Raw genomic sequence first — 25,573 nt, 5'->3', positions numbered from 1 at the left:
ACGATGTATTTCTTCTGTTACAGGATTAGTAAGAAACCACCTAAATGGCGCCGCTTCTGTGGATCCTTAAGGTGGTGACCCCCAAGCCTGGGAACTCCCAAACCCGGGACTTCCAAACCCCAGCGACCCCCAACCAAGGAACCCCCAAGTCCAGGATGCCCAAACATGGGAGCCCCGAAATCTGGGAACCCTGCAACTCCCCCAGCCCAGCATCCCCAAACACTGGGGCCCCCTAAACCCCAGGCACTCCCCTAGGATTGAGACCCCCAAACCTGGGACCCCCAGACCCTTGGAGCCCCCAGATTCCAGAGCCCCCAAAGCCTGGGGATCCCTCAACCCTGGAAACCCCCAAACCTGGGACCCCAAACCCGGGACCCCCTGTGAGGGACTGAAAAGGTTAATGTCTCCAACATTGTGGTGGGGCAAGTTCTGCTTAAGGACATAACAAGGAACTCTGCCCAGCAAGGAACCACAGGTGAAAAGCAGCCCATCAGCACCCCATCAGCAACAGGAGAGGGAGGGGAAGGCATGCTAGAGGGGGCACAGCTCCCTGTTCTCATATGCTGCTCTTGATGTGCTGAGCAGGGCAGCTCACCATGCATGGCAAAAGATCACATCTGCAGGCAAGGGGAAGTTAGTCCCCAAACAACCCCCAAGCCCACAGACCTATTTCCCAAAGGCTACCTAATTAGCATAAGGAGTTTGAGTGCCCACCCAAAGGAGGGGCAAGGATGATAAAAGGACACACAAACTGAAGCCCCAGGTGTGCAAGCCCACTGCAACCAGACCTCTCAGCTGACTGGAGCCCTCGGCTGACTGAACCAGTGCTGGCCCCAGGACTGATGAAATCACCTTCTCTCTCCCTCTCCCTCCCCTCCCTCCTGCCCCCTCTCCTTTTCCATGATGCCTACATCTCATCACTTTAGGCATAAACAGTTGACCAAGTCTGGGACTAAGAGCAGATCCAGCTGCCCCTAGGCTCCTCTCGGAGAAGGAGCCTAGAAAGCAAGGGGGTCTGCTCTGAACCTCGTGACTCAACGGGAGGGCTCTCCTCATTGTCTTCCCTGAACTGATTCCCAAATAAGCAAGGCCTGTAGCGTATCTTTGGTGATGTATGGTTATCACATGTTAGACAGTTTGCCAACATAGTTTCATGCCAATTTTTGTTGCGAGCATACGAATTCTTGCGGTGAGCATGCCAATTCTTGTGGTGAGCGAGGAGAAGTTGAGTTTTGTGAGTTAAAGGATCCCTGGTGTTGTTTCACCTTAATCCTGACATGGGAATCAGCAAACCTGAGCCATGGTCCTGAGAAGTTGGGACGTGACACCCCCTAAACCCTGGGAACCCCTCCCCTTTAGCGGGGGAAAGACAGGGAGCAGCAGTAACCAGCTGACCGTACGTGGGTGGTGAGGAGCAAGAACAACAGAGAGGGCTAGGGTTTTAGAGGCCTCTGGTTTTAATGTGACCTCAAATCAGAAGCGTCTTCCATCAGAAGCCTGCACCAGGGCCTGCGAGAGAGCTGTAGCCATCACTGATGGAGCCGCCGCAGTAGCCATCAACAGAAATGATAAGACAGTGTACCATTCCGTGCCTCAGAAAGAAAGAAAGAAAGGCCCGACTACAAAGGTCATAATGACGGAGCTGTTTAATGAGGTAACTTCGTTGCCACCCTTCTGGTGTAAGTCTATCTGTGGCAGGAGTCTGCTGCCCGATAGGAGTCCACTGCCCTGTCCGTGTTGGCCTTCATGCGCGCTGCCAGGCGGGAGAACGTCCGTCCACTGGAAGTGCCCTCCAGGCTGAAGAGGTGCTCCAGTAAGCAAAGACAGCAGCTCTGCCGCAGCAGCCAGGCTAGCCTCTTCCTCCTGCCACACGAGAGAAACTGCTTGGCCCAGAGGCTCTAGCTGTGCAGTGCTAAATGGGACAGGGCCGGGGGAAAGCAGGGCGCAAGGAGGGAGGGAGTGTGGGGCTCTGCCGTCCCCTGGTCTACCCGCACGTGGCTCCTTACTGCCTCAGTCCTGCTAAGGCCTATGTGTCAGGTTCAGGGTGGCCTCAAGCCTAGGCAGGTTGGGCCGGGATGCCTGGGACCAGGTGGGAAATGGGCTCTTCCTCCCCTGGCTTCTCAGTTCTGCTTCTTACCGGGCCTCCTGCGGAAGGGAGGATACTCTTCTGCCAACAGAAGAGGCACACGGCAACTTTTCCACCTGAGACTTGGCAAAGGCTCCAATGGAGGTCCGGGGGAATTGTCTTCCGAGCAGGCTCAAAGCCTCCCTGAGCATTTTCTTTGCCAGCTTCACGTGCCCCATATGCCAGCAGACCTGCAGAGGAAAAGGGAAACATCCTGATATGGACTAGTTGCCCAGGAGACTGCAGGAATCTCCAAGTGGCTGGAGATGCCAGGGATATCCCCTGCAACCGCGGAAGGCATCCAGCTCCGTCCCCCGGGAGATCCCTCCAGACCTGCCCGTCTCTTACCTCCCCTTTGAGGCTGAAGAAGGTGGCCTCTTCAAAGCAGGCTATCACATCTGCTTTCTTCTCTAGCGAGTTCCTCAGGACCTCCGCTTCGTTCAGCTTCATGAGGGCCTTTGCGCAAGCACACAGAGAGCGGGTGAGCGTGGGTGCAGAGCCCATGGCCAGCCTTGTCCTCCCTCATCATTGCCTCTGGCATCTGTCTTAAGAGGGCCTGTTTCTCCCCCTGGTGACGCCCGCCCAAACACAGTCACACTGTCTCAGGGCACAGACAGGCACCAGTGATCCTTCAGACTGCCTCCCTGCTAATGCCCCTTGCGCTAAGGGCACAGTGCCTTGTGTCTCTTGCCGCAGAAGAGGCAAACCAGAGGAAAAAGTCAGGGTCTGACCCCAGCATTTCCCTTCCAAGGTCCCGCAAAGGCATGCCCGAGTGCAACGGCCAGGCAGGCAGGCAGGCCTCTGGGCACAGTGCGTGCTGGCAAGCAGGGCAACTCACCATGTAGCTGTTGGAGACATGCAGGTAGGCAGCCGCAGACTCCAGAAGGTAGTAGAAGGCTCTGGCAGCATCGCCCATCGCCATGTAGTGGCGAGCCAAAGGCACAAGCACCGATTCCACGATGGCTTTGCATTCACATGAGCATGTACCGCTGTGCTTTCTGTCGGTCTTGCTGGGCAGCTCAGCTGTCTGTTCACTCTTTGCCAGAAACCGTCCTGCCACACTAGTCAGAGGACGGTTCCCAGGAGAAGAAGAGAGCAAAGAATACACAGGCATCACCCGTACTGCTCTTTCTCCCCACAGAGATGGCATCAAAAGCCCTTTTTCAAAGCGGAGCACGAGGCCATGGGCACGTATGACCCGTACAGGTGCTTTGTAGGTAGGGAGAAAGACAAGCTGGGCTTTCTGTCACCCCTTCCCACAGGCAAACCACCCGAGTCCCCGGGGCAGGTTTTCCCCTGCAGATTTTGCAGTGCTACTCTGTAGGAACTGGAAAGCAAGGGCTGCTCCAGTGTAGTGTGATGATCGCTCTGAGCCCACAGGCTTCCTCAAGCACTCCCTCATCTCCATGGCCATCTCCTCCCACCTCCCACCCCACAGAAAGCCTCTTCCCTAAGCTGCAGTCACAACTGGCAGCCAAATGGCGGCGCTTCCTTTGTCTCCTCTGGACACCCTGAGCTCACTGCCTTCCAAAATCGTCAAAACCGTGTCTGCTCACCCAAAATCCTCCTCCAGGAAAGCCTGCTGCTGCTGCAGAGCACCTGCAGCATCAGGAAAGAAAACAGGGGGTTAGACACCTCCTCACATACCCCAGGGGAAGAACTACTCTCCCTCTCCCAGCGGGCTGGGGATCACAAGGATCCTTGCAAGGGCCACGACACACTGCGGAAAGTCTGCAGTGGCCATCCTCACCTCCTGGGCTCGTCCCTAGCAGATGTCCTCCCACCCCATCCCCAGCACAGCCCCCCTGGGGTCCTGGAGGGCCCAGGCTGTGAAGCATGGTGCACAGCATACCCTCAGGGGCGTGAGTCCTGTCCCTCTTCAGCTGTTCTCCTGCGAGCACCAAGGCCTCCCAGCTGTGAGGGTCGCCCTGCTCAGCAGGGCCCTGACTGCTCCCTCCCTCCTGGCTGCTGGTGACAGTGAAGCGGTGGAAGGCAACAAAGTCCCCTTGGCTGCAGCTCTTGCATTTGTGCGCGTGCCGCTCCAGGAAGGCGGCGCACTTGCGGTGCAAGGCGACCCGCTGTCTCTCGGGCCACAGCTCGTAGGCAGCCTCCCGCAGCAGTGGGACACAGAAGACCAGCACGCCAGACTGCCGCTCCGTGGTCTTCTTGCTCAGAGAGGGTCTCTCCACACCTGCAGGGCAAAGGGCCTTTGCATCAGCCTGAGCTGGGGCCAGGGCTCAGGGCCATCCCAGCCGGGGCATGAAAGTCATGCCTTGGTGAGCATCCTTAGCAGCAAACCAGCGCTGCTGCACACCGAGCCTTGCAGGACGAGGCAAAAGGGCCCGCCTTGCCTTGCTGATGCTAGCACAGCCCTGGGGACACAGTGCTCAGCTGTGCTCCAGACAGGAGCTGGGGATGTTGCCGCCAGCCAAAGCAAGCCCCGGCCAGTGCTTTCTCTCCGCTCCTGGCAAGGCAGTCCCCAGCCTCCTGAGCTTCCCCTGCTGCACCACAGGGGAATCAAAGCTGAATAAAAGCCTCTCAAAGGCCCTGGGGCACTTTGGAGGGCATCTTTGATCCGGATGCCGCAGGCAGCTGGGAGAGGATATCGGTGATGGCACATGCCCTCCCGTGCCTGCGCTACAAGCAGCACTTGAAGGCAGAGGAGCAGAGGCACTTGGGACAGCTGGTGGGAGCGCAAAGCTAGCGTTCTTTGAGATTGACTTGCAAGATCTTTGAACAAGCCATCCCGAACCGCCATGCCTGCCTGAGCTCCACCCAGCCATTACTGGGGCGGAGGGGGGAAGTGCCCCATGCCCTGGCGAGCCCCACCAGGACACAGCTGGGAGCTCCCTTGGCCTCTTCACTGCTACCACTTACCACTCTCTGCCTGCCGAGAGCTGCCTGGCCCCTTGGCAGGATCTCGGACATCTTCTGGCACCTCTGTGGTTTTCAGCCACTTAAGGATGTTGTCGCTCACCAGCACGTCCAACAACCAATTCATCTTGTGCCTGATGCCATGAGGAAATATGTGTGACAGCAGCTGGGTGGTAAACACTGGCCCGATGACAGCTGCAGACTTCAAAACCGTCTGCTTCAGTGGCTTTATCCGGTCCAGCTGGGCCAGCGCAATCTCTGTCAAAAAGAAGCAACACCTCTTTCTCTCTTGCCTGTTCCCCATGCTGAGGCCGGAGAGGCTGGAAAGTCTCAACACATGAAATGGGGTGGACTTTGGCCTCTTCTCCTCGGCACTGCACCTGCTGGGCAATTGCAACCCAGGGCAGGCGTCTTCAAAATGGCTCCGCACCTGTTGGAATCGCAGGCCACAAGGCCTGGGAAAGAGCGAGACGCTCAAACAAACACTCGCCCACCTGGGGTGAGGAGGGCAGGATCCAGCAGGTACATGCGTCCGTGATGCGCCCTACCAGATCTGGAGTAGGGTTTTGCCCAACAGCGCACACAGAAAACACAGAACCTTCCCCACCGCAGAGGTGGACTCAGAGCTCCCCACAATGGCTCTCTTAACTTGGCCAGACAATACTATGCCTTTTGTTTGGTTTTCTTTTTTTTTTTTTGGGGGGGGGGGGAGGGGGGAGGGGGCGAGGGGATGGGACAGAACAACGTAATAGCAGGAATGCTTTAGCATGACGTTTCTTCAAGGTTCATACAAATGGCTATGGCTAGAGAGGAGGGACAGTCGTTGACAGCTCCCCCATCCAGCTCCCCTGGTATGGGGGGATTTCCGTGCCAATCCACAGAAAAAAACAATGGATTTGGTTTGGATTAAGTGCCTTGAGAGCGCCGTTAGCTGGGGAGCTTAAAAAGAGAATAGCGAGGGCAAAGTCGCATCACAGCTGAGTCAGCGGCAAGTCAAAGACTTTTCCCAGCAAAGGATTTGCTTCTGTGAGAAAAGGGAGCCATTCTAGTGTTGCACCAATAGCCTTTTCTCTCCTGCCTGCTGCTGGAAAGCAGCCAGCAGGCTCACAGCTGGTTCACACCCAGGAGGGGAAAATGGCTGCCCGCAACCCCAGGCCTGTTTCTGGTCGCACTGGAGCCACCTTCCCAGCAGAGCCCCCAAGCTGAGAGGGTGACTCTGCAGCACACAAATGCCCGGCCTCCCTCTAGCCAATGCCCCGCGAAGGGGCCCCAGCACAGCCGCGAGCCGGCAGAGCGGCTCTCGGTCCCTCACCTTTCAAGGTGGTGGGCAGCACCGTGTTCTCCGGGTTCACGTCTGGTCTGATGAAGCAGACCGTGCCATCATTCCCTGCGCTGGAGCTCGAGGTCGCTGTGAGGGGTGAAGCCTCAACTGCAGAAGCTGGGTGGAGCAAGAGAACACGAATAAGGCAATTTGCAAAGTAACTTGCGGCTTGCAATCGTTTCAAAATTCACCTGAGATGGGACAAGTCCCACTTCACATGGTCCAGTGCAAGCGCATAGACCTGCACGCGCTGAACGTGGTCATTAAGCACAGCAAAACAGGTTCCCACTGCGAGCATTTCTTTGCATAGCCCTCCCAGAACAGACAGGTGTTCTGCCTTCAGACCAGCTTTCCCAGACAGCCCCTCAGTCAAAGCTTCTGGAGTGCCTAGGGGGCAACTGAACGCCCCGCGACAGAAAGCAGCAGCATTGTTGCCTTCCACAGGGCTACCTCCACAGCCAGGGAAATTGCCAGTGATCATGCAAAATGCAACGTCAGCCCTGGCTGTTCCCAAGGCCACAGCACTCTGGCTGGCATGGCCCTCTCGGTGGCATTGCCACCGTTTTCTTCCGTTACCAGCACCCTTGTGGGGATTTATGGGTTTGAATTCAAGTTTCCCAGGCCCGTCCCTCGCCTCAAGCTGGGGTTTGTTCTCAAGTGAGCTGGCGTTGGGCTAGGGTAAATTACGTGCCCATTAGAATGCCTAAGAAACACCAAAACCGCATGTGCTCTGGAACTGTTTCCCCTGTGTTTTAGAACTCCAGCCTCCCCCCCTCCCCCGCCCCCCCCAAAGAATTTAGGCCCCTCCAAGCCACCACAACTCGCTAGCCCCTGCTTTGGCTGTCCCAACAGCAAGGCACGCAGGAGCCCACGCATCCGCCAGACCACGTTCTGCACTGCTGCAAGATCTGACTCTGCCCAGATCAACGGGGGAATGATGGGGCAAGACTGTGCTGCGGAGAATGCGCCGCAGCAACTCGCTAGTCAGCAGCAAAGGTGCTTACTGATCAGGCTCTCCCAGTTGTCCTCTGCTTTTTCACCCCGCCTCCGGGTGCGGAACAAGAGCATGTTGTTGCAAAGAAGGCAGCCCAGCAGCTCCTTGCAGTAATACGGGATCCCCGAGCTTCTTTGGATCAGGAACCTGGACAGGAACAGACGCGGCAGTGACCACCACAAGAGGAGTAAAGTGAAACACGGTTCAGGTGGGCGGCGAGTCACTTGGGCAATACAGGGTAGCCAGCATCTTTGTCACAGCTGCACCTCGCCTTTGAATGGGACAGTCCTCTGCTGGTTTGGGCTTTTGGCCCCCCCCGAACCTCCGGCCTTCGCTGAAGTCCATGGGAAAAGAATTGCGGCCAACGGCCAAAGCACAGAGCAGCGAGCCCTGTCTTTCCTCTCCTCAGGAGCCTAGATCCTCTCTGGCAGCAGGGCAGGCCTCTGTCCCAGGGAATCTCCCCCACAGCCTGGCCACCTAGACCAAGGCCTTTTCACAGCCCAGCCACACTTGGGCTCGGGACTCTTCCTCCCTTCCTCTCTGTGCAGCCACGAAGGGCTGACACTTCCCACGCTCCGTGTCTCGGCAGTGGCCCACTCTCAGCTCACGCCTGCCAGGATGAGGCATAACAAGCAACCCACCTCCTAGAGTACTCGCTAGAGTCGGTGATGCTTCTAGTGGCCCTGCGCTCCCTTTCCGGGGGGGCTGATTCCCGTCTGTGGTCTGCATAGGTTCAAGCCTTCAGGAGGAGCTCCCCTGCCTCCAACTTACCTCGCTAGATCCCTGGAGATGCTGTCCACTCTAAGGTTCTGGCAGACCTCCTGCACCACAGCTGAAGGTTTCAGCTCATCCAGATGAAGATAGGTGATTTTCTGGGGCATTGTGGTGTCTGCTGCAGCTTTGCAAAAGCCCTCTGTCCTTGCGTAGCCCGGCGCCAAGCTCATGACCATGAAGCAGGAGACATTTCGGAGCACGGGTGACATGATACTCCAGGAGGCAGGGTCGATGAAATGGGCATTGTCGATGACAAAAATGCCAAATTCTCCTCCAATGGTCTGAAAAAAAGCAGGATGTTCTGAGGACAATCCAGTGGAATCCCAAGTGTCTTGCAGGGGAGGAGACTGAGCCTCTGTCTCGAGAGGATGCTCTGAAGTCTCTCCCCAGCTGCTTCCCTGCTCAGCAGCTTACTGACTCAATTTCTTTGAGATTTTAAGGTCACACCTAACACCACCTGACCTGCAGAAGGAGGCAGCTTGGGCAAGGGAATGCAGAAGCCATTGCTCCTTGTCCAGGGTACACTTGACGGGAGGAAAGTTATGGGGTGTGTTTGTGGGGCTGCGTGGAGGAGGGTGGATGTGGGGGTGGGGGGTTTCTCAGGCCCTGAAGGGCGATGGCCCGGGCGTGTGGTCCTCCCAGCCACTCACACTGCTGTGGTGCAGAGCCTGCAGCCAGCAGGCTTGTTTTCCTTCTCTGACCCAGGAGGAAGGAAGGAAGGAAGGAAGGAGAAAGGCTCACCTTCTCCAGCACTTTTGCCCAAGTCGAGCGCAACTCCTTTTTTCTTTCAATTCCACGCATCTCGCGAACCTTGTCCGAAACGGGAAACTGGCCAGAAAAGCAGAGTCAGGCAGAAGCATCGCTCCGGGGCTAGGCACATGAACCCAGCAAGCAAGACCGCAGAGCAAACTGCCTCTGCTGGCCTCAGCACCTTACCTCTCCCCAGCACAGGTGCAAGGAGCCACAGTGGGGGCTGCACCTGGAGCCCAAAGCAGAGGCCCTCTGCTGAGGGTCGCTGGCAGAGCTGGGGCTTGGGGGTGGGCTGAAGAGCTGGTTCTCTGCCTGTAGGAAGCTTGGGCTGGCTGGAGCAGACCACTCGCCCAGCACCAGCCTCTCTCCAATGCCACTTCCAAGGTGCTGAACAAGGCACCAGGCACCGCCAGATGCAGCGCAGGACATGAACTCACCCTGGAAAGGGAGCCCCCCAGGGCCCAGGAATGGGAAACCTGTGCTACCACCCCCATGATTCCCACCCCCGAGCTCAGGCACTCCCAGCAGCGCGCCCACGCAACATCAGACCCAGAAAAGCTCATGAGAAGGCCTTCTCCAGGGCCAGAGAGGCCTCTTGCTCTCACCTCGACAAGGAAAATGTCATTGAGGAGACAAAAGCTGCTCTCTTCAATTGTCCCTCGGAGCTTTGTCTGCAGCGTGCACTGCCTGGCACCGCACGGTTCACTGTCCTGGAGGCCCAGGGCCCTGGCCATCAGCGTACGGATGGCAGAGAAGGACTGCCTCACGTTGACCTCTAGCAGTTCCATGGCAACTACCCTGCCGTGCAAAAGCAAAGGGGACTGAGATCCCCAACAGCCCAAGCCTTCCAAGACAAAAGGGGTGCAGATGCCCTCGGGGGGGTGCTCGTCAGCCACTCGTCTCAAAGTGCTTCCCAGAGGAGGCCAAGCTTTTCACTCCTCATACGAGAAAGGGCACAGAGGGGCAGTTGCTGCCAAGCCCCTGGGAGAGCCGGCTCCAGACTCTTGTGTCTCCACAGCGCCGGCCCAGGTCTCGCTACGTCCCCCCTGCAGAGGAACTCACGGGGCTAAGGGGCAAGGATGGAGCAAGTGGTGGGTTTGCCTTTGGGCTCCAGACCTTAGCAGCCTGACTCCCAGACCACAGGAAGGCTTTTCTGCCCCAGTGCTCCTTCTGGGAAGGAGCAGAGGGCAAGCAGGGCTTCCGAGACAGGCCACCCTGCTGTCTGTTGCGTCTGGAGTCAGATCAAAAACATTGGGCTCGGGCTCTTTCCTTCTATCTGTGCCTGGCCCAGAGGTGAAGGAGGAAAGGCCATGGCTCAAGAAGCCACCTCCAACTCCCCAGAGGTGTAGAGGCGGGAGCAGAGCATGCAGGTGCTCCTAGGGAGCGTCTCCAGGAGGCCTTCTCGGGAGGCTGCAGTCCAAGGGCCAGGCGCACCGGCAGAGGGGACGGACTGTTCTATGGCTGCCAGGTGATGGGCAGGGGCAGCATCCCAAAGCTAGAGGTCAAAAACCTGTACCTGTGGCCAGCAGCCTGGCCTAAATAGGCCAGTTCGGTAAGTAAGTGGCTCTTTCCGGAGCCCATCGTGCCCTCAAATGCCAGGATGTGCCTTTGTCCTAAGTCCTCATAGGCTTTCAAGCAGCTGCCAAAGAGGTCAATCTCCTTCTCCCGACCTGTGAAGACAAACAAGAAAACCAGCTGCTGGGTGTGCTGAAAAGCAGAGAGATGCCGCTTTGGCTGGCACCCTCCACCGCAGTTCCCTGTCCCGCCACCACTTCCACCAGCCTGCCTGCAGCCAGGCCTCCTTCCTGCCCACTCATCCCAGCTTTTTTACCTCTGCCTTCCTCAGAGCGGCAGCGGGCCTGCCTGCCCCACAGTGCAGCTTCCATGCCTTCTTCCCCGTCCCGCCACCCTCTGCCCTCCCACAGACACAGAGGTTCAGCCGGCCCCATGCAACTCCCCGCAGTGATCCAGCACAAGAGTGGAAGAGATGATGCGAGTCGCTGCAGCATCTCCTCGCTGTAGCATGAGCCACAGGGCACTTCCTGGGAGCTGAGGCAGCATCCTCAGTGTCTTTTGGCTGGGCTAGAGTGAATTTTCTTCAGCGATAGCTCCTACGGTGCTATGGTTTGGATTTGTGACCAGACATGGGCGTTGATAACACAACGATGTTTTGGTTATTGCTGAAGAGCGAGTGCTTGCACAGCGTCAAGGCCTTTACCATTTCTGACGCCGCCCCGCCAGCGAGCAGGCTGGGGGCACACAAGAAGCTGGGAGGGGGCACAGCCACGACAGCTGACCCCAACTGCCCAAAGGCCTATTCCATACCATATGATGCGGTGCTTGGCAAGAAGAGCTGGGGGAAAGAGGGAGGAAGGGGGGATGTTTGGAGTTACGGCGTTTGTCTTCCCAAGTCACCGTTACGCATGATGCAGCCCCGCTTTCCTGGAAATGGCTAGACACCTGCCTGCCCATGGGAAGCAGGGAACGAATGCCTGATTTGGCCTTGCATGCTTGCGCAGCTTTTGCTCTACCTATTAAGCTGTGCGTATCTCAGCCCAGCACTGTTCTCACTTTTAGCCTTCCGATTCTCTTCCCCATCCCGCTGGGGGGAGCGAGTGGCTCCGTGGGGCTGAGCTGCCTCCCGGGGTTAACCCGTAACAGGGCCCAAAACCTCCAGCAAGACACCGAGGGATTAAAGGCACCCCGTGGGTCCTGACATTGCCATGTCTACGCCCAGGTGCTGCCAAGAAAGGATCTCTGAGGAGTACAAGGGGGAGAATCCACCACCGGAACTCTCCCTCAGACTGGCAGAAGGCAATCGCTTTCCTGATCCCAAAGACCGGGATCAGTTTAGCCCCCAGGCGTGAGCAGCTCCGTAGCTGAAAGGTACCTTCGTACCAGGTCTGGAGCACGGCAAGGCAGCACCAGGCGCCTCACCCTGCTTTCCACCCCAAAGAGGTCAACCAAGTAGGGGCCGAGAGAGGCCGCACTTCCTTAGGGCCTCTGCAGCAACACCATCCCTGGCAAAAGCTTCTCCCGCCCCAGCGTGGCACTAAAAGTTACCAAGGGGAAGAAACTGGGCTTCAGAAGAGCAAGGCATTCTCCACCTACCCAGTAAGGGGGTGTACTCTGACCTCTTCTTGGCAAGACCCATGCCAAATATGCTAGAAGCAGGGGAAAAGAAAACACAAGTCAATTAGTTGGTGAGAAGCCAGGGGACACAGAGAAGCAACCTGGCATGGAGGGGCAGGATGTGCTCCTCGTGCACCTGCTTGCCTTTCGAGCAGCATGTTTCCCCTGTATGCACCCCCACCCAACGTTCAAGCTGCACGCGAGGACAGCTTCAAGCATAAAGAAGCCCAACAGCCATGGCAGGACAGGAGAATGTATCAAGAGTCCACCACCAGAGGCCAAACCAAGAGAGACACCGGAGACATGTGAAAGGAGCCAGGGTGTGCTGTTGGCTAGCACACGCTGGCCAAGGGAAACAAGTGTCTTGGAAAGGAGGACTTGTGTCACTGAACGGGCTGGGATGCCAAGCACCTAGCACCTTTGGCTCAGCTCCTCCTGTAGTTTCCAAGAGATGGCAATGTTAACATTCAAACCGTCATCCAAAGCGAAGGTCAAATCCTGGCCCAGAGGAAAAGCTGAGGTTTCAGCAGGAAGACATGAGGAAGGGTGTCCCCATGGTCCACATTTCCCCATGGGAACCAGGCTGGCCCAAAGCTTCCTGCTCGGAAGCGGCTTGTCCCAAAAACCTCCTTGGGTCAGCATTACCAGGGCATGTGGTGGAGCAAGCACAGCTGAAAGCCATTTGGACAGAGCCTGCAAGGCCAGGTTGTGTCTGCCAAGACAGACAAACCTTCCCCAACCCTGTGGCTTCACTCCCGCTCTCTTAGCAGCAGGAGACAGCAGGGGAGAGAGGCAAAAAGCCTCCCGCACCAGGGCTTCTGACCGTCTCAGCCACAGGCAAGGGAGACCAGCTTGGTCTCTCTCTGCCTAATTCCTCTTTGCTGGCCAAGGCTGCACCCTTGATGCCACAATCCCCTCGTCCAGCCCTCTCGGAGGTCACTCACCTCTTCTCGGTGATCCCCACATATTGATAGACAGTGCCAGGATGACTGAGGCCTTTCATCTTTTTCTCCGGCAGCTCCTTGAAGTAGTAAGGGGGCAGCCGAGAGGAGGCGTAGGTCACTGCATCACAGGACACCAGCCCAGGGTAGTGCACCATCATCCGGGCTGCCAAATTCACCTTCTGGCCAATGACTGCCAGAGAGAGAGAGAGCGTGCGAGAGCGTGCGTTGACGTACCCGTGCGACCAGCCCCGTGGCGCCCTTCCAGGCCAATGGCTGCCTCACCTCCAGCACAGGCCAATCCCACAGCGGGATCAGCAGAACCCAGGGGAACAAACGGCCACAGAGCCCATTCTCCTGCCACGGGCCAGGACCCGCACTGCCCGGGCCGCTCCTGACCGGCTGCTGGGAAAGCCCGCTCCCAGCCTGCCTTCCTCTCCCAGAGTGCTATGCTTAAGCAGGCCCACGCCAGCCTCCCGCGCCTCAGACACATGCCTCCTACCTGTGTATTCATGCCTCAGAGGGTGGCCGGTGACTCCGCAGAACACCGTCCCACTGGTAACTGCAACAGACACTGCCCTGGCACACAGGGAAACAGTGCAGCTTCAGCAGCGCCCCAGGCGCAGTCCTGCCCGCCCAGATTCATCCCTTCCCGCATCTCCCCTCGGCGCTAGCCTGCCATCCTGTCCTGCCAGCGCGGGTCCCGGGGACGTGGAGAGCTCAGGGGCGCAACATACCCACGTTGCAAGGGACAAAGGACGGGGGTAGAGCGCATGTGGGATGTTTTGGACACTTCCCCTGAGGCCACATTCCCTGAGCTGCAACCTGCAGGCGGCCACAGCCCTCTCATGAGCAAAGAGGGAGGGAAGAAGGCACCCACGATGTCACTGCCTGCGATGGCAGCAACCGGAGATCAGGTGGCTGGACCCCATCCCTGTTCATGGGCCAGTCGCCCAGAAGGGCCTGCCTCTGGCACCAAGGAGCCTCTTGCCCTTGCAAGGGCTCGTTCCAGCACGGTGGCTAGCAGGGTGTGCTTGGTGGGACTCTGCCTGGCTGCCGAGGGCTAAGTCCGGGGCTTGCCTGCCACCTCTCAGGGCACTGCCTCCTTCCTGCCAGGGACAAGGCAGAGCAAGCTAGAAGACACGTCTCTTTCTGGGAAGGCCCCTTGCGCTATCCCAGGCAGCATGCACCCCCACCACACACTCACTCTATTTCCATGAGCATCGTGGAGCAGGAATTGAAGATCTGAATAGCACTCTGCAAGGCGTGAATGCTCTCATAGGGCAGCTTTTCTCCACTGAGGCCAAACACACAGAGGAACATGCAGCCCTGCCAAGGACGGATGCAGCACATCTTGCTACAATGCCTAAGAGGGAGCCTCTCCCTCTTGCTCACCGCCCACCCCCTCAGGGTGGGGGGAAGCGATCGCTCCCACACACTCACTTTGTCAAACAGGACGATTTTGTTGATTTTGCCTTTGTGAGGACAGAGGATTTCTAGCATCATCCTGCTGGCATCGTGGATGAGGGTGCGGATGTCCACTGTGCTGATTCCTGCAGTCAACTGCAGTTGGACGAAGAGGCTGGTGACTGGCCGTAGCTCAGAGAAGAGGTCCAGCGGCACTCTGTCATCAAGCTGGAAGACAAGAGCATGATGGCTTCACCCGCCTGCTCTCCCGGGGGCTTACTCCCCATACCAGATACCGAGGGAGAGCAGGCATACTGGCAATAGCAGGTACTCCCCGAGGAAGGGCTAAATCCTCCTCTCCGTGCAAATGGCGGGCAGGCTGCCCAGCCTGTGGCAGGCAGATACCGAATCATTAACGCAAATGACAAAGGAGAGAAAGGTGCTCCGGTACCACCCCATCCTGGGACGGCTATGGACATGAGGGGCGACCCGCAGGGATGCTCTGGGGACTTCAGTGCAACCTCTCCTTTATCCCTCCGCCACGACCGCAGCGCACCCAGAGCCATACCCACAGAAAAGACAGGCAGACAGAAGTCTGCCTCCCACCACCCGTATCTCTCTGAGGACAACACACGCAATGGTGCAGCACCAGTGCCCCCTGGCTCAGTTTCCCCGCGTTGTCTTCTCAGGGTGCGTTTTCTTCTCTTTGTCTGTTCTCGTGAGAACTCCATCTCTGCAATGCACCACTTCCTCTGCCCTCCAAAAATGCAGTGGTGGCCTGCACCCCAGCAGCGGTGGCCTGGACGTACCTTCCCGAGAGCAGCTCCTGACATGTACTTGCTAAGCATGTCGTACGCATTAGCGCCACCGGGCAGGAGAAGAGCAGGTCTCATGGCACCTGAGGAGAGAAAGAGCAGGTGGTCGCAGGGAGGACAAGACTACGAGGTGTTGGAAAGCAGAGGCTGGCACGGGAAACGGGGGAGAAAGAGTCTTCTGTGTTTGCTCATGTTGCCACCTCCAGATGCTCACGGCAGTGCTGTCCCCTGGAGGGAGAAGGCAGCAGCAGCCACTGCCCCAGCTGATGCACGCGAGGGCCAAAAGCATGAGTGCTAGCCGAAAGGAGGAAGAGGGCGCAGGTGGTTCCTCTCTGGCCCCTGAAGCAGCCAGGCCCCACCTTTCCAGGCAAGCCACGAACAAGGTGAAGTTGGCACTCACCTTCCCCTTCCAAGCGCTGGCTCCTTGGGTGTCGTACAAGCTTGCGTAAAGCGTCTTGGCGTTCTGACCAAGACATCGGATCCATGCCTGTAACCTGGAGACACACGGCGTGAAGGCACTGCCACCGGCCTCCCCAGGAGTCCCAGGGGACAAAGCCTGCCCTCCACCGTCACTGCCCAGAAAAGGGGAGAACAAGCCCACCTGGCTGGATGGGACAGCAGTGCTTCCTCAGAAGCACCGGAGCTGGGCAGGCATCACCCAAGCATCGCCCAGCTGTCAACAACAGCGCCATGACCCACAGAGGACATTGCTGGTGGGGCCAAAACCCTCCCAGTGCCTCCCGACCCCTCAAACCAAGCAAGCCCAGACCACCGTTACCCCTGAGAGGGAAGGACAAGAGCTTCAGCTGCCCACCCACTTCCACAGCTCCAACTCTCTCCACACCCAGCTCCTCAGCCTTCTGACACCTCCCTCCTTCACGTCCAGGTCTGGGTCCTCAAAATGGCTCTACAGGCCATGCCACCCACCTACCTTCACAGCGCTTTTGCCTGTAAGGCGCCTGGTCCTGAGCCGCTGCTGCTCACACAGCTCCCAGGAGGTGGCTGAGAGGATTATTTCACCTGCATTCGCAAGCTCTTCGGCCTCACAAACTTCATCCAGGGCCTCGCCACAGATCAAGAAGTACTGCCGCCTCCTGTCTCCGACTACCAGGAGGTCCATGGGCCCTGCAGAGATCCCTGGTGAGAGAGAGAGGGAGAAGCGGCACTGACACAGGGAAGATTTTGAGCTCTACAGCCCCCAGCATCTCAGCTGTTCAGAACCTAATCTGAAGCCCAGTGGGGAGACTGGCGTTATGGAAGACGAGGCATCCTCCATCCTACTCAGGGGCATACTGACACAGGTCCCTGAAACGGGTGTCTAGAAATAGACAGTGTGTTGAGAGTGCCGGGTGTCTTAGCCAGCAGCCTGCCCAGAAGCCCAGCAGCCTGCCCACAAGCCCAGCAGCCTGCCCAGAAGCCCAGCAAACCAGGCGGGCTTGACCACTGCCTGCTCTACTAACGTGCAGGCAGGTTGTAGCTGTCTGCTTGACAACACACACGACAGCCTGCCAAAGCCCTTCCCAGAGCCATGTGCAAAGCAGCTCCCCTTTGCTCTTTGTGAGAGGCAGGGGAGAATCCAGCAGGGCAAAGGATGCAAAGCTGCCCCCACCTGAAAAAAATGGAAAGATAACTACCTCCCACAGACATTTGTGCTAAATCAGACAGTCGAGGACCCTAATACTTGATCTGACGCCCGCTTTGCCTTTAAGCTTCCTCTGCATCTGCAAATGCACGCAAACCCAGCCGGCCTGGTCTCCCATCCCCGCCCAGACTACAGCTGGCCCCTTAAATGCTCGCAGGAGGTGCTTTCCTTTGGCACTAGCCCCAGGACGGATCCCCCCATTCCCTGCCAGCGAGAAGCACCCCGTGCCACAGCGCCCGTACCTATCTTCAGCTGGATCTTCTGACCCACGTGCGTGTCACGATTCCCATACTTCCTCTGGATCTGCCGGCTACATTGCAGCACCAGGCTGATGGTCTTAGCCAGCTCCCGGGGTGGTGCTCTCCACAGCACCAGCACAGCATCCCCTGGGGAAAGTGAGGGAAAGGGAAAGGCTCTGCTGAGACCTGACTCTCCCCGACCTGCGCTCAGTGGCAGGGACAGCAGAAACCGGCCGACGCGCTGAGGAAGATGGGCCTGTGGGAGGGCATCGTCCTGGAGGGCCAAACCCTGGGCACCGGCACACCTCTCCTCTCCCGGGCCAGCCACAGCGGCCGACAGCCGGCAGCGCTGGCACCCCCTGCCCCGAGCGCTCCTCTGCAGCTGCAGCACACCAGGGTCTCCTCCTCCCCTCGCAGCCTGGCAGCCCGAGCTCCGCCATCACCAGGGCCTCCCCGCCCCTCACCACCACCCCGACACACACCTTTGGCTGCGCTTTCTCGGGGGTCTCCTCCTCTCAGTGCTTCCTTGCCCCCCCACCCCCAGCCCAGGGTCCTGCCAGCAGGGGCAGAATGAGGGAGGCCACAGCCCTTGCCAAAGCCAAACCGGAGGCAGGCAGGCCCAGGGAGAAAGAGAAGCCTGGAGAAGGGGGGGTGCGTGAGTGGCCAGGAAGCTGGCTCAAGGTGCTGCACAGAGCCTCTTGAGAAGGAGAGCACAGCAAATGGCCGCCACAACAGTTAAATGCTGCAGGTCAGCACACGTGGGCATCGTCGTCCTAAGTACATACCAGCAAACTTAAAGATGTCTCCTCCAAAAGTCAGCACCTCTGCGGACAGAGAGAAGGAAAGGAAGAGTCATGGGGACACCTTCTTCCAGAAGCCACAGAGCAAGCCCCTCTACCCCGAGAGGAGCACCCAGGTGAGGGTGCACCGTGGGCCACAGCCCAGGAAAGCACCGCTCTGGCCTGCCTCCCGGGCTCACAGGGGCCACAGCCCTGCTACGTGCACAGCAGGCACGGAGACAGGCCTGCGAGCTGCCACCAGATCTCAGAAAGGTGGAGGCTGGAAGGGACCTCTGGGGTCCATCTGGTCCAACCCTGCTGCTCAAGCAGGGCTGCACAGAGCCAGCTGCCCAGGACGGTGGCTACATCGTTTTTTAATAGCTCCAAGGAGGGAGACTCCACAAGCTGCCTGGGCAACCTGTGCCAGCGCTCGGCCACCCTCACAGTCAAAAAGCCTTTCTTGACGTACAGAGGGAACGTCCTGTGGGTCAGTACGTGCCTGGGGCGTGGCCTCTGCTCCTGACACTGGGCAGCACTGGAAAGAGCCTGGCTCTGTCCTCGTTGCACCCTCCCTTCGGGTTTTAGACACATTACTAACATCACCCCCCAAGCCTCCTCTTCTCTAGGCTAAACAGTCCCAGCTCTCTCAGCCTTTCCTCATAGCAGAGATGCTCCAGACCCTTCACCATCTTTGAGGACTCTCTTGCTTTGCTCTGCAGGGGCTGCCAAAGAGGTGGCCACAAATGTGCTCACGGTCAGCTTAGAAGGGTCAAGAAGTCCCGGGTGAAAAGGCGCCCGTGAGGGTGTCACAGACACACACAGACACGCATATATATATCAGCGCCAGCATCCTCGGGTCACTTGTGCGCTGGCACTTGCTGGATGCCCCCAGCCTGCTCTGGGCACTAATGCATCACTGAGCCGGGTGTTCATGCCAGAAGCACAGAGGAAGCTGCTGAGAAAGCGGGTGCCTGCTCAGCCACAGCGGGGAGCAGAAGGGACCTGCGGCCGTCTTGACTCACCAGGAGGCCCTGGCTGCTCTTGCTGTTCCTGCAGGCCACAGAAAGCCCCAGCCCTTGCAAGGAGGCAGGACCAGGCTGCCCAGCATGTCTACCCCCACCCTCCATGAGCAGCCTCACGGCCCGATGCCAGACAGTCCCGCAGCACGGCTCTTACCCTCCAAAATGTCACACAGGCAGGAATTGAGGGTTTGCGCCAGCTCATCAGTGCCTCTGTCTGGGCCGGCCCTCTGGATGAACTTCTCTGTCAAAGCAGTGAAACCTGTAACAGGGACACCCAGAAGTCAGGAAATGCCCACGTGGGACGAAGGACCTGGCAGCCAGTTCCATGCTGCCCGGCCCGACAACCTGTAGGTCACACCTTCCCACGTGCTGGCTCAGTGCTGGTGGTGGCAGTGGGTGACCGCCCAACATAACCCGTCCCCCTCTCTTTGGGCATCCCAGCAGAACACCTCAGCAGTGACAAGATGGCTCTCTCCTCTGTCTGGGGAGCCAGGGCAGGGCTCCAAAGGGCCTAGCGTGTCCCAAAAAGGCTCGTGTCCGTGGTTGCTCCTCCCTGCTCACCCCACCTGAAATATCCGCAAAGAGCAGCACTCCTTGGACAGCCTGAACGGGACTGATAATCTTGAGGCAGTCCTCAGCAATGAGACTGGGGAGAAAAGCTGCTGCTTTCTCCAGCTGTGAGTGGTAACGGTTCCTCTCCCAGGCAGAAGCCATCATCAGCGCCCTGTGGCACACGGGGTACCTCAGGAGAAGATGGCCGTGCCCAGCTGGGAGGACGAGGACCTCACCACACAGTGCGAGTTGCACAGTGAGCCCGGGGCCTCTGTGCGGGACTGGCCCTCTGCCCTCACGGTGGTGGTCACAATCACCTGGCAGTGACCTCCTCCGTAGGTCATCGCTTACCCATCATCTGTCCTCAAGCAACACAATCAGCTAACAGCGACATCGTCTGTATGTCATCGCCTGCTGAGCAGCTGCTGCCGTGACCCAGTCTCCCTCCTTGACGCTGAGCCAATGACTCGGAGGCAGCCAGCGCCACCCCACTTCTTGGAGGACAGTGCCGAAGGGAGGCTCGTGCAGCGACCCGTCGCTGAATTTGCAGCTACCTAACTAAGGCCTTGCACCCTAAGAATGGGTCTTTGGAGGCTCCAAATGAGGCTTCACACCCTAAACGAGGAGCTTGGCCCCTAAAATGAGGCTTTGGGCCCTCCAAATGAGCATTTGAACCCTCCAGACTGCAGACTGGATCCTAAAAAGGAGACTTTGGAAGCTAAAAACTGAGGGTTGGGGCCTGAAAATGAGCCTTTGCACACTGTAAATAAGGCTTGGGCCTCTACAGCGGAGGCTCTGGCCCTTCCAAATCAGACTGTGAGCCTTCAGAATGATGCTCTGGGCCCTCAAAAAGAGTCTTTGCACCTGAAGAGTGGGGCTTGGAACTGATGAATGAGGCTTGGACCCTAAAAATGAGGCTTTGGACCATAAAAAGGAGGTTTCCGAGCCTAGAATTGAAGTTTTGGACTCTAAAACAGAAGCTTTGGGCCCTAAAAGAGGGGTTTGGAGCATAAAAATGAGGGCTTGGAAACTCAGGATGCAGCTTGGAGCCTCAAAGCAACTGGCTGGATCCTAAGCATGATGCTGCTCTATAAAAATGAGATAGCTGTTCCTGTGCACGTAGCACCCCTGGTCCTGCCCCTGGTCCTGCCCCTGCTCCCTCCCTTGCCCCAGCTGCCCCCGGCCCATCTCTCGCCTGTTTCTCCTGAGGCCGCTCAGCCTCTGCCCTCTCCGGCAGAGGAACTGGGCCACAAGTGACATCACAAGCATCTGCACAAGCCAGGTTCCTGGGCCTGCCCTATCGGCAGTGACATAAACACCATCACAGGATCCTAAAAATGAAACTGTGGCTTCTTCAAAAAAGGCCGTGGGTAATGAAAGACAGGTTTGGACCCTCCAAATGAGGATTTCAGCCCTCAAAAGCAGCCTTTGTCACTGCAAAGAACGGGGGAGATGCTACGAATACGCTTTGGACCCTGACAACAAGGTGAACCTATTGGTTCTTCTATGGCCCCCCGAAATGAAGCTCTGATGCCAAATACAGGGCTTTGGGCACTACATTTGAGGCTTAGAGCTGTGAAAGGCGGGTTTGGACTCTCTGAAGGAGGGTCAAGGCCTTAAGAGTGGGGCTTTGGGCCCTAGAAATGGTGCTTTAGAAATGAAAATGAGGCTCTGAACCCTGAAATTAGGTTTGGGGCCCTCACATGATGCTTTGGTACCAAAACCTAAGGCTTTGCACCCTAAAAATGGGTCTCTGGATGCTCAAAATGAGGCTTTGGGCCCTCAAAACTGCAGACCGAATCCTAAAAATGAGCCTATGGTCCATGAGAAGGAGGATTTCGTCCCTAAGAAAGAGGCGTTGGAAGCTAAAAATGAGGCTTTGGGCCTGAAATGAAGCCTTTGGACCCTCAAAACGACGCTTGGCACCTTCATAATCAGACTTGAAAAAATCGTTACTCACAGGATGTAGTCCTCATCACGACCATCACTCTTCTTGGCAGCAGAGGGGAAAGCTCTGGATGACAAAGGATATCAGGATGCGCTCCAGAAAGAAAAGACCAGTGCAAGAAGATCCCCGTCACCTAACTGCAAAGGAGCAATTCTAGCTCAATGAAACGGGTACCCAAAATGAAACACACAGAACAGCATCCATCACTGAAACTCTTTCAGTGTCAGTTTTAACTGCTGCGGATCTGCCGGCAGACAAACTTACTGTCACAGGGCCCCAAAAGGAGTACTAATGAGCAAACAGAAACTCTACCCATAGCCCATATCTGTCTAGCCTGTAAAGGTAAAACAGCTCAGCCTACAGCTCTGAAGGTATGGACCAGTTCATCCTTACATCCTGTGTCTACCTGCTCCGTGATCTGTCTACAAACTGAAATCAGAATCACCTTTGAAAGAGGATGGAACTTGGGGGGAAGGGGGTTGAAAGGAAGACATTGGTGGAAGAAGGGAAAAGTGTAGGCACGCAACGCAAAATGGAAGGAGCCAAGTTATCCCACAGACCAGCTCGGGCCGACTCCCTTTTGCTGGCAAAAAGCTGTGCAGCTGGGAGGAAAAAAAGCAGACTTTGGTGCTGGGATGCACAGAAATGTCTGAGTTCAGCTCTGAAACAGCAGAAAAACCTTGTCAGGGCTCCTTTCCACTGTCCTGCTACCTGGGTGCATGCTGCAACTTCCTTGTTTCCCTGAAGTCCTCCCAGACTAACAGGGACGTGGCACCTGTCCAGACCACGTGCCACGACGAAGGAACGGTTTTGATCATGAAGCGGGTAGCAGATAACTGCATCTGCAGAAGCAAAAGGGCAGCCACGCCTCAGCTTCAGAGATGCCCAAAGCTGCCCCAGAGCAGCTCCTGCTGCTGCCCCGAGGGTGGCCAGCCCTGAGCCAGGGTGCAGGTATCTGAGCTGGGATGAGGTGGGAGAGACTGGAAAACAATTCATGGAGAGGAGGCGATGGAAGAAGGTGCAGCGTATGTGGCACCTGGGATTAACTGGCACCCTCGATGTTTCATATCTGGGTCAGTACTGTACTTGCAGATGTGTTGTGCCACAAGCGGGGGTCGGTACCCGGTGCGCAATAAGCCAATCTTACACACAGATTCATTACAAAATATCCCCAAATACAGAAAATGCATTTTACCACAAGCTACTAAAAATGTGGTGAATAATACTTGAATATGCATTAATAATATTTTTTAATATCGAACTAGAATAATTCAAAATCCTAGTTTTGCTTTGAGACAGCTCAGGACCCCACTGGAGTTAAGTGATCTTGTACATGGCACTTTGCAGGAACAGGGCCTCAACTTTTTCTACCGTAATGCATTCTCAGCTCTTAATGATTGTTTCAGTGCAATATGAAGGGCTGAAAAGAGACAGAAAAACACCCACACATTGAAGGATAACCTGAGAACATGCAGGCACATCTTGCCTCCTGATGCAAAATGTGAGGAAAGAGTAAAGAATTTAGTTTAACAAGAGAATGGCAGCTCCTAACAAAATTCAAGCAAGATCCATGCAGTACTAACAGAAAGAGAGGCAGCCAACATTTCCCTTCAGAAAAAAACCCACCAAAACTCTTCACAGTCAAAAAAACAAACTGTGAGAGATATAAACTTCTGATTCATACTGCCAAAGTTGCTGGCCAAATGTCCAAACTAAGAGGACAGCTGATCAATCAGCTGCCAAGGAGATTACAGATCTCATACCCTGTCTTAACATCATCTGCTAGTTTCAGTCCGAATCATCAGAACCTGCAGAAGCACAACCACAAAGAGCCCCTTCTTATGTCGAGGTTTAACTTGGAGATCATTAGGATCAAGTTACTACCTCTTTCTACAATGCAGGTCAGCATTTTATCTACTATATTGCATTCTAGTTTGCCTTAGAAGCATGTGCCACGGTACTTTGCCGCTTCCCCCCCCACATCCCGCCCCAGAACAGGCATTTCACTTCAACACAGACATTTTGTAATTCCAGCATATAGGCAAACATCAAAGGTATTCATCTACTTTACGTAATGGCTTTACCTGGGAAGAGTACAGCTTCACCTCAGGGCAGGTTGGAAGAGAAGATACTGACTAGCCCTCACACTCCCAACTTCAAGGCATTCTGACCAAAAGGTTTGGGTTCAAACCTTCTATTCAGCACAGAAATAAATAGAAAGGGTTGCCTGTTGCCTGCTCAAAGAGAGTATGTGAGAACACAGCAAAACCACTCTCAAGCATGCATTTTTCTTAAATGCTAATAACCTGTTGGATTAGCAAGGGAAGTTCTACCTTGCTGCACGCTGCATCTGATTATTTTTTTGATTAAATCACTTAGAGAAAAACCTCGGAAAAGCAGATGAAAGTGAACAGTTTGGGGGTTTTGGCTTCATTGTGGTTTTAAGGTGGTTAAACAAGCAATTTTATTGCTTCCACTCTCCAGAAGCATTTTCTTTGTTTAATAACGGATGAGAGTTTAGCCAAGTAAATCCAAGAGGTACTCTTGTTTCTTCTCAACGAAGCAGTCGTCATCATCTGTTTGCGCTTGCCAAACACACATCCAGTAAGACCAAGAGAGCAAGGGCTCCCATCTGCTCCGTTTCCCTTGCGTGGCAAGGAGGTCGACAGCAACCAGCCCGTGGGAGCAGACAGCTTGCAAACAGCCACCGCGCTAAGGAACGCAGCCCACTGCTCAGAAATCACTGGCCTCTATAAGGGCTTTCCATAAAGGTACAAATGAGAAGGACAAAAGAAGGACCAAGTATCTACAAGATCAGAGCAGAATGAGAAAGCCAAGAGCATAACTTGCAACACTCCAAAATGAAAAAAAAACACCCAAACAACTTCTTACGAGGATGTCACATCATCTTGGAAGACCAGTGCACTTGCCTGGGCGCCAGCAGGACCCAACAATTCTTTCTCCTGAGATTTTCATCACCCGTTGTGGCAAGCCACTGGGCAGGCCTCATTAGCCATATCCTCAACAGCTTTAATTGATGACTGTAGCCCTTGGGACAGACAAACAAATGACAGGCTAGCCAAGGCTGTAAGGAAGAAAGAATCCCATGCTACCTCTACATATAACAAGCTCTTTCTGAGTGACAGGAGACTTGTACTCCGGGAGTAAAGGTGTCCATTTTAAATGACAGATCTACTCAGCGGGATCGCTGTCTTCACAAAGAGGCACTCCTACTCACCCTGCCGCAAAGGCGGCAAAGAGGAAGGGAATGTCTGAAGAACACACAGCCAGAACCAGAACCGAGCTGGGATGGCTGCCAAAAGCCTCCAGGCACATCAGACCACAGCACACTCCACATTGCTTCACAGGTCTACTTGCCTACTGGCTAAATAACTAGTTTGTCTCCCTCCCTCCCTCTTTTCCTTTGTAGTACTGTACATTGTTGATAGCGGCCTACTGCAACTTGCTTACCATAATTTAGCTTACTAAATGCAGTAATGCATGCAGGTATTTTATAGCACCTGAACCAGGAAATCGTTTTTTTCTTCACCGAACCTCCCCAGAAATACATAAAGGCCCATCCTAGCCAAGCTAAAAACACACAGGACACAATTAGCTTAACATTTAACAGAAGGAAGCATGTTGTATGGAGTCAAACCTCTGCAAGTATGTGGAATGACAAACTGGGTATCTCCTCATCTCGTTACGCTCCTCCATGCTAGCACCCGCTCCACTCCCAGTCTTCTCAGACACACCCTGAAGATCCATTTAGCCTAACTGGTTCTATAAGCAGTACCAGACTCCCCCAAATGGGGAAGAAGAGTATAGGTGTGGAAAACCAATTCCTAGAGGCACACTAAACACAGGGGAGAAGAAATTATTCCAAGCAATCTTTAAGAACTCCACATTTTCAACACACTGGGAAAGGAGGAGAACTTACACACTTAAGGGTAATTTATAAGCTTTAGAAGTCACCACCTAACAATGCTGCTACCTATCCTTGCAGCTGTTGGGATAAGCTTCCTTTGACCTGCAAGTTTCTTTTTCACAGTGTTGTGGTTTAACCCCTGCCAGCAACTAAGAACCACACAGCCGCTCACTCACTCCCCCCCACATCCAGTGGGATGGGGGAGAAAATCGGGAAAAGAAGTAAAACTCGTGGGTTGAGATAAGAACGGTTTAATAGAACAGAAAAGAAGAAACTAGTGATGATAATGGTGTAGACATTCGTCTGATCACCCCGTGGGACTCGGCACAG

General features: G+C 55.8%; 1 protein-coding gene across 1 annotated transcript; it reads right to left on the bottom strand.

The window, feature by feature from the left end:
• Positions 1-1,685: 1,685 nt before the first annotated feature.
• Positions 1,686-24,651, bottom strand: LOC126037213 (adenylate cyclase type 10-like). Its single transcript, XM_049797478.1, is given in 26 exon segments — positions 1,686-1,863; positions 2,138-2,316; positions 2,474-2,581; positions 2,964-3,178; positions 3,978-4,316; positions 5,003-5,257; positions 6,312-6,428; positions 7,325-7,461; positions 8,086-8,369; positions 8,830-8,916; positions 9,444-9,636; positions 10,355-10,508; positions 11,950-12,002; positions 12,915-13,104; positions 13,414-13,490; positions 14,119-14,240; positions 14,355-14,546; positions 15,128-15,216; positions 15,534-15,627; positions 16,065-16,270; positions 17,018-17,161; positions 17,800-17,838; positions 18,970-19,074; positions 19,382-19,544; positions 19,546-19,661; positions 24,597-24,651. Coding segments are annotated over 26 exon segments (3,891 nt in total).
• Positions 24,652-25,573: the final 922 nt, after the last annotated feature.

Source organism: Accipiter gentilis, unplaced genomic scaffold (genome assembly GCF_929443795.1).
Source record: "Accipiter gentilis unplaced genomic scaffold, bAccGen1.1, whole genome shotgun sequence".
NCBI lineage: Eukaryota > Metazoa > Chordata > Aves > Accipitriformes > Accipitridae > Astur > Astur gentilis.
The sequence above is the reverse complement of the archived record's forward strand: the minus strand, read 5'-3'. Positions and strand labels throughout refer to the sequence as shown.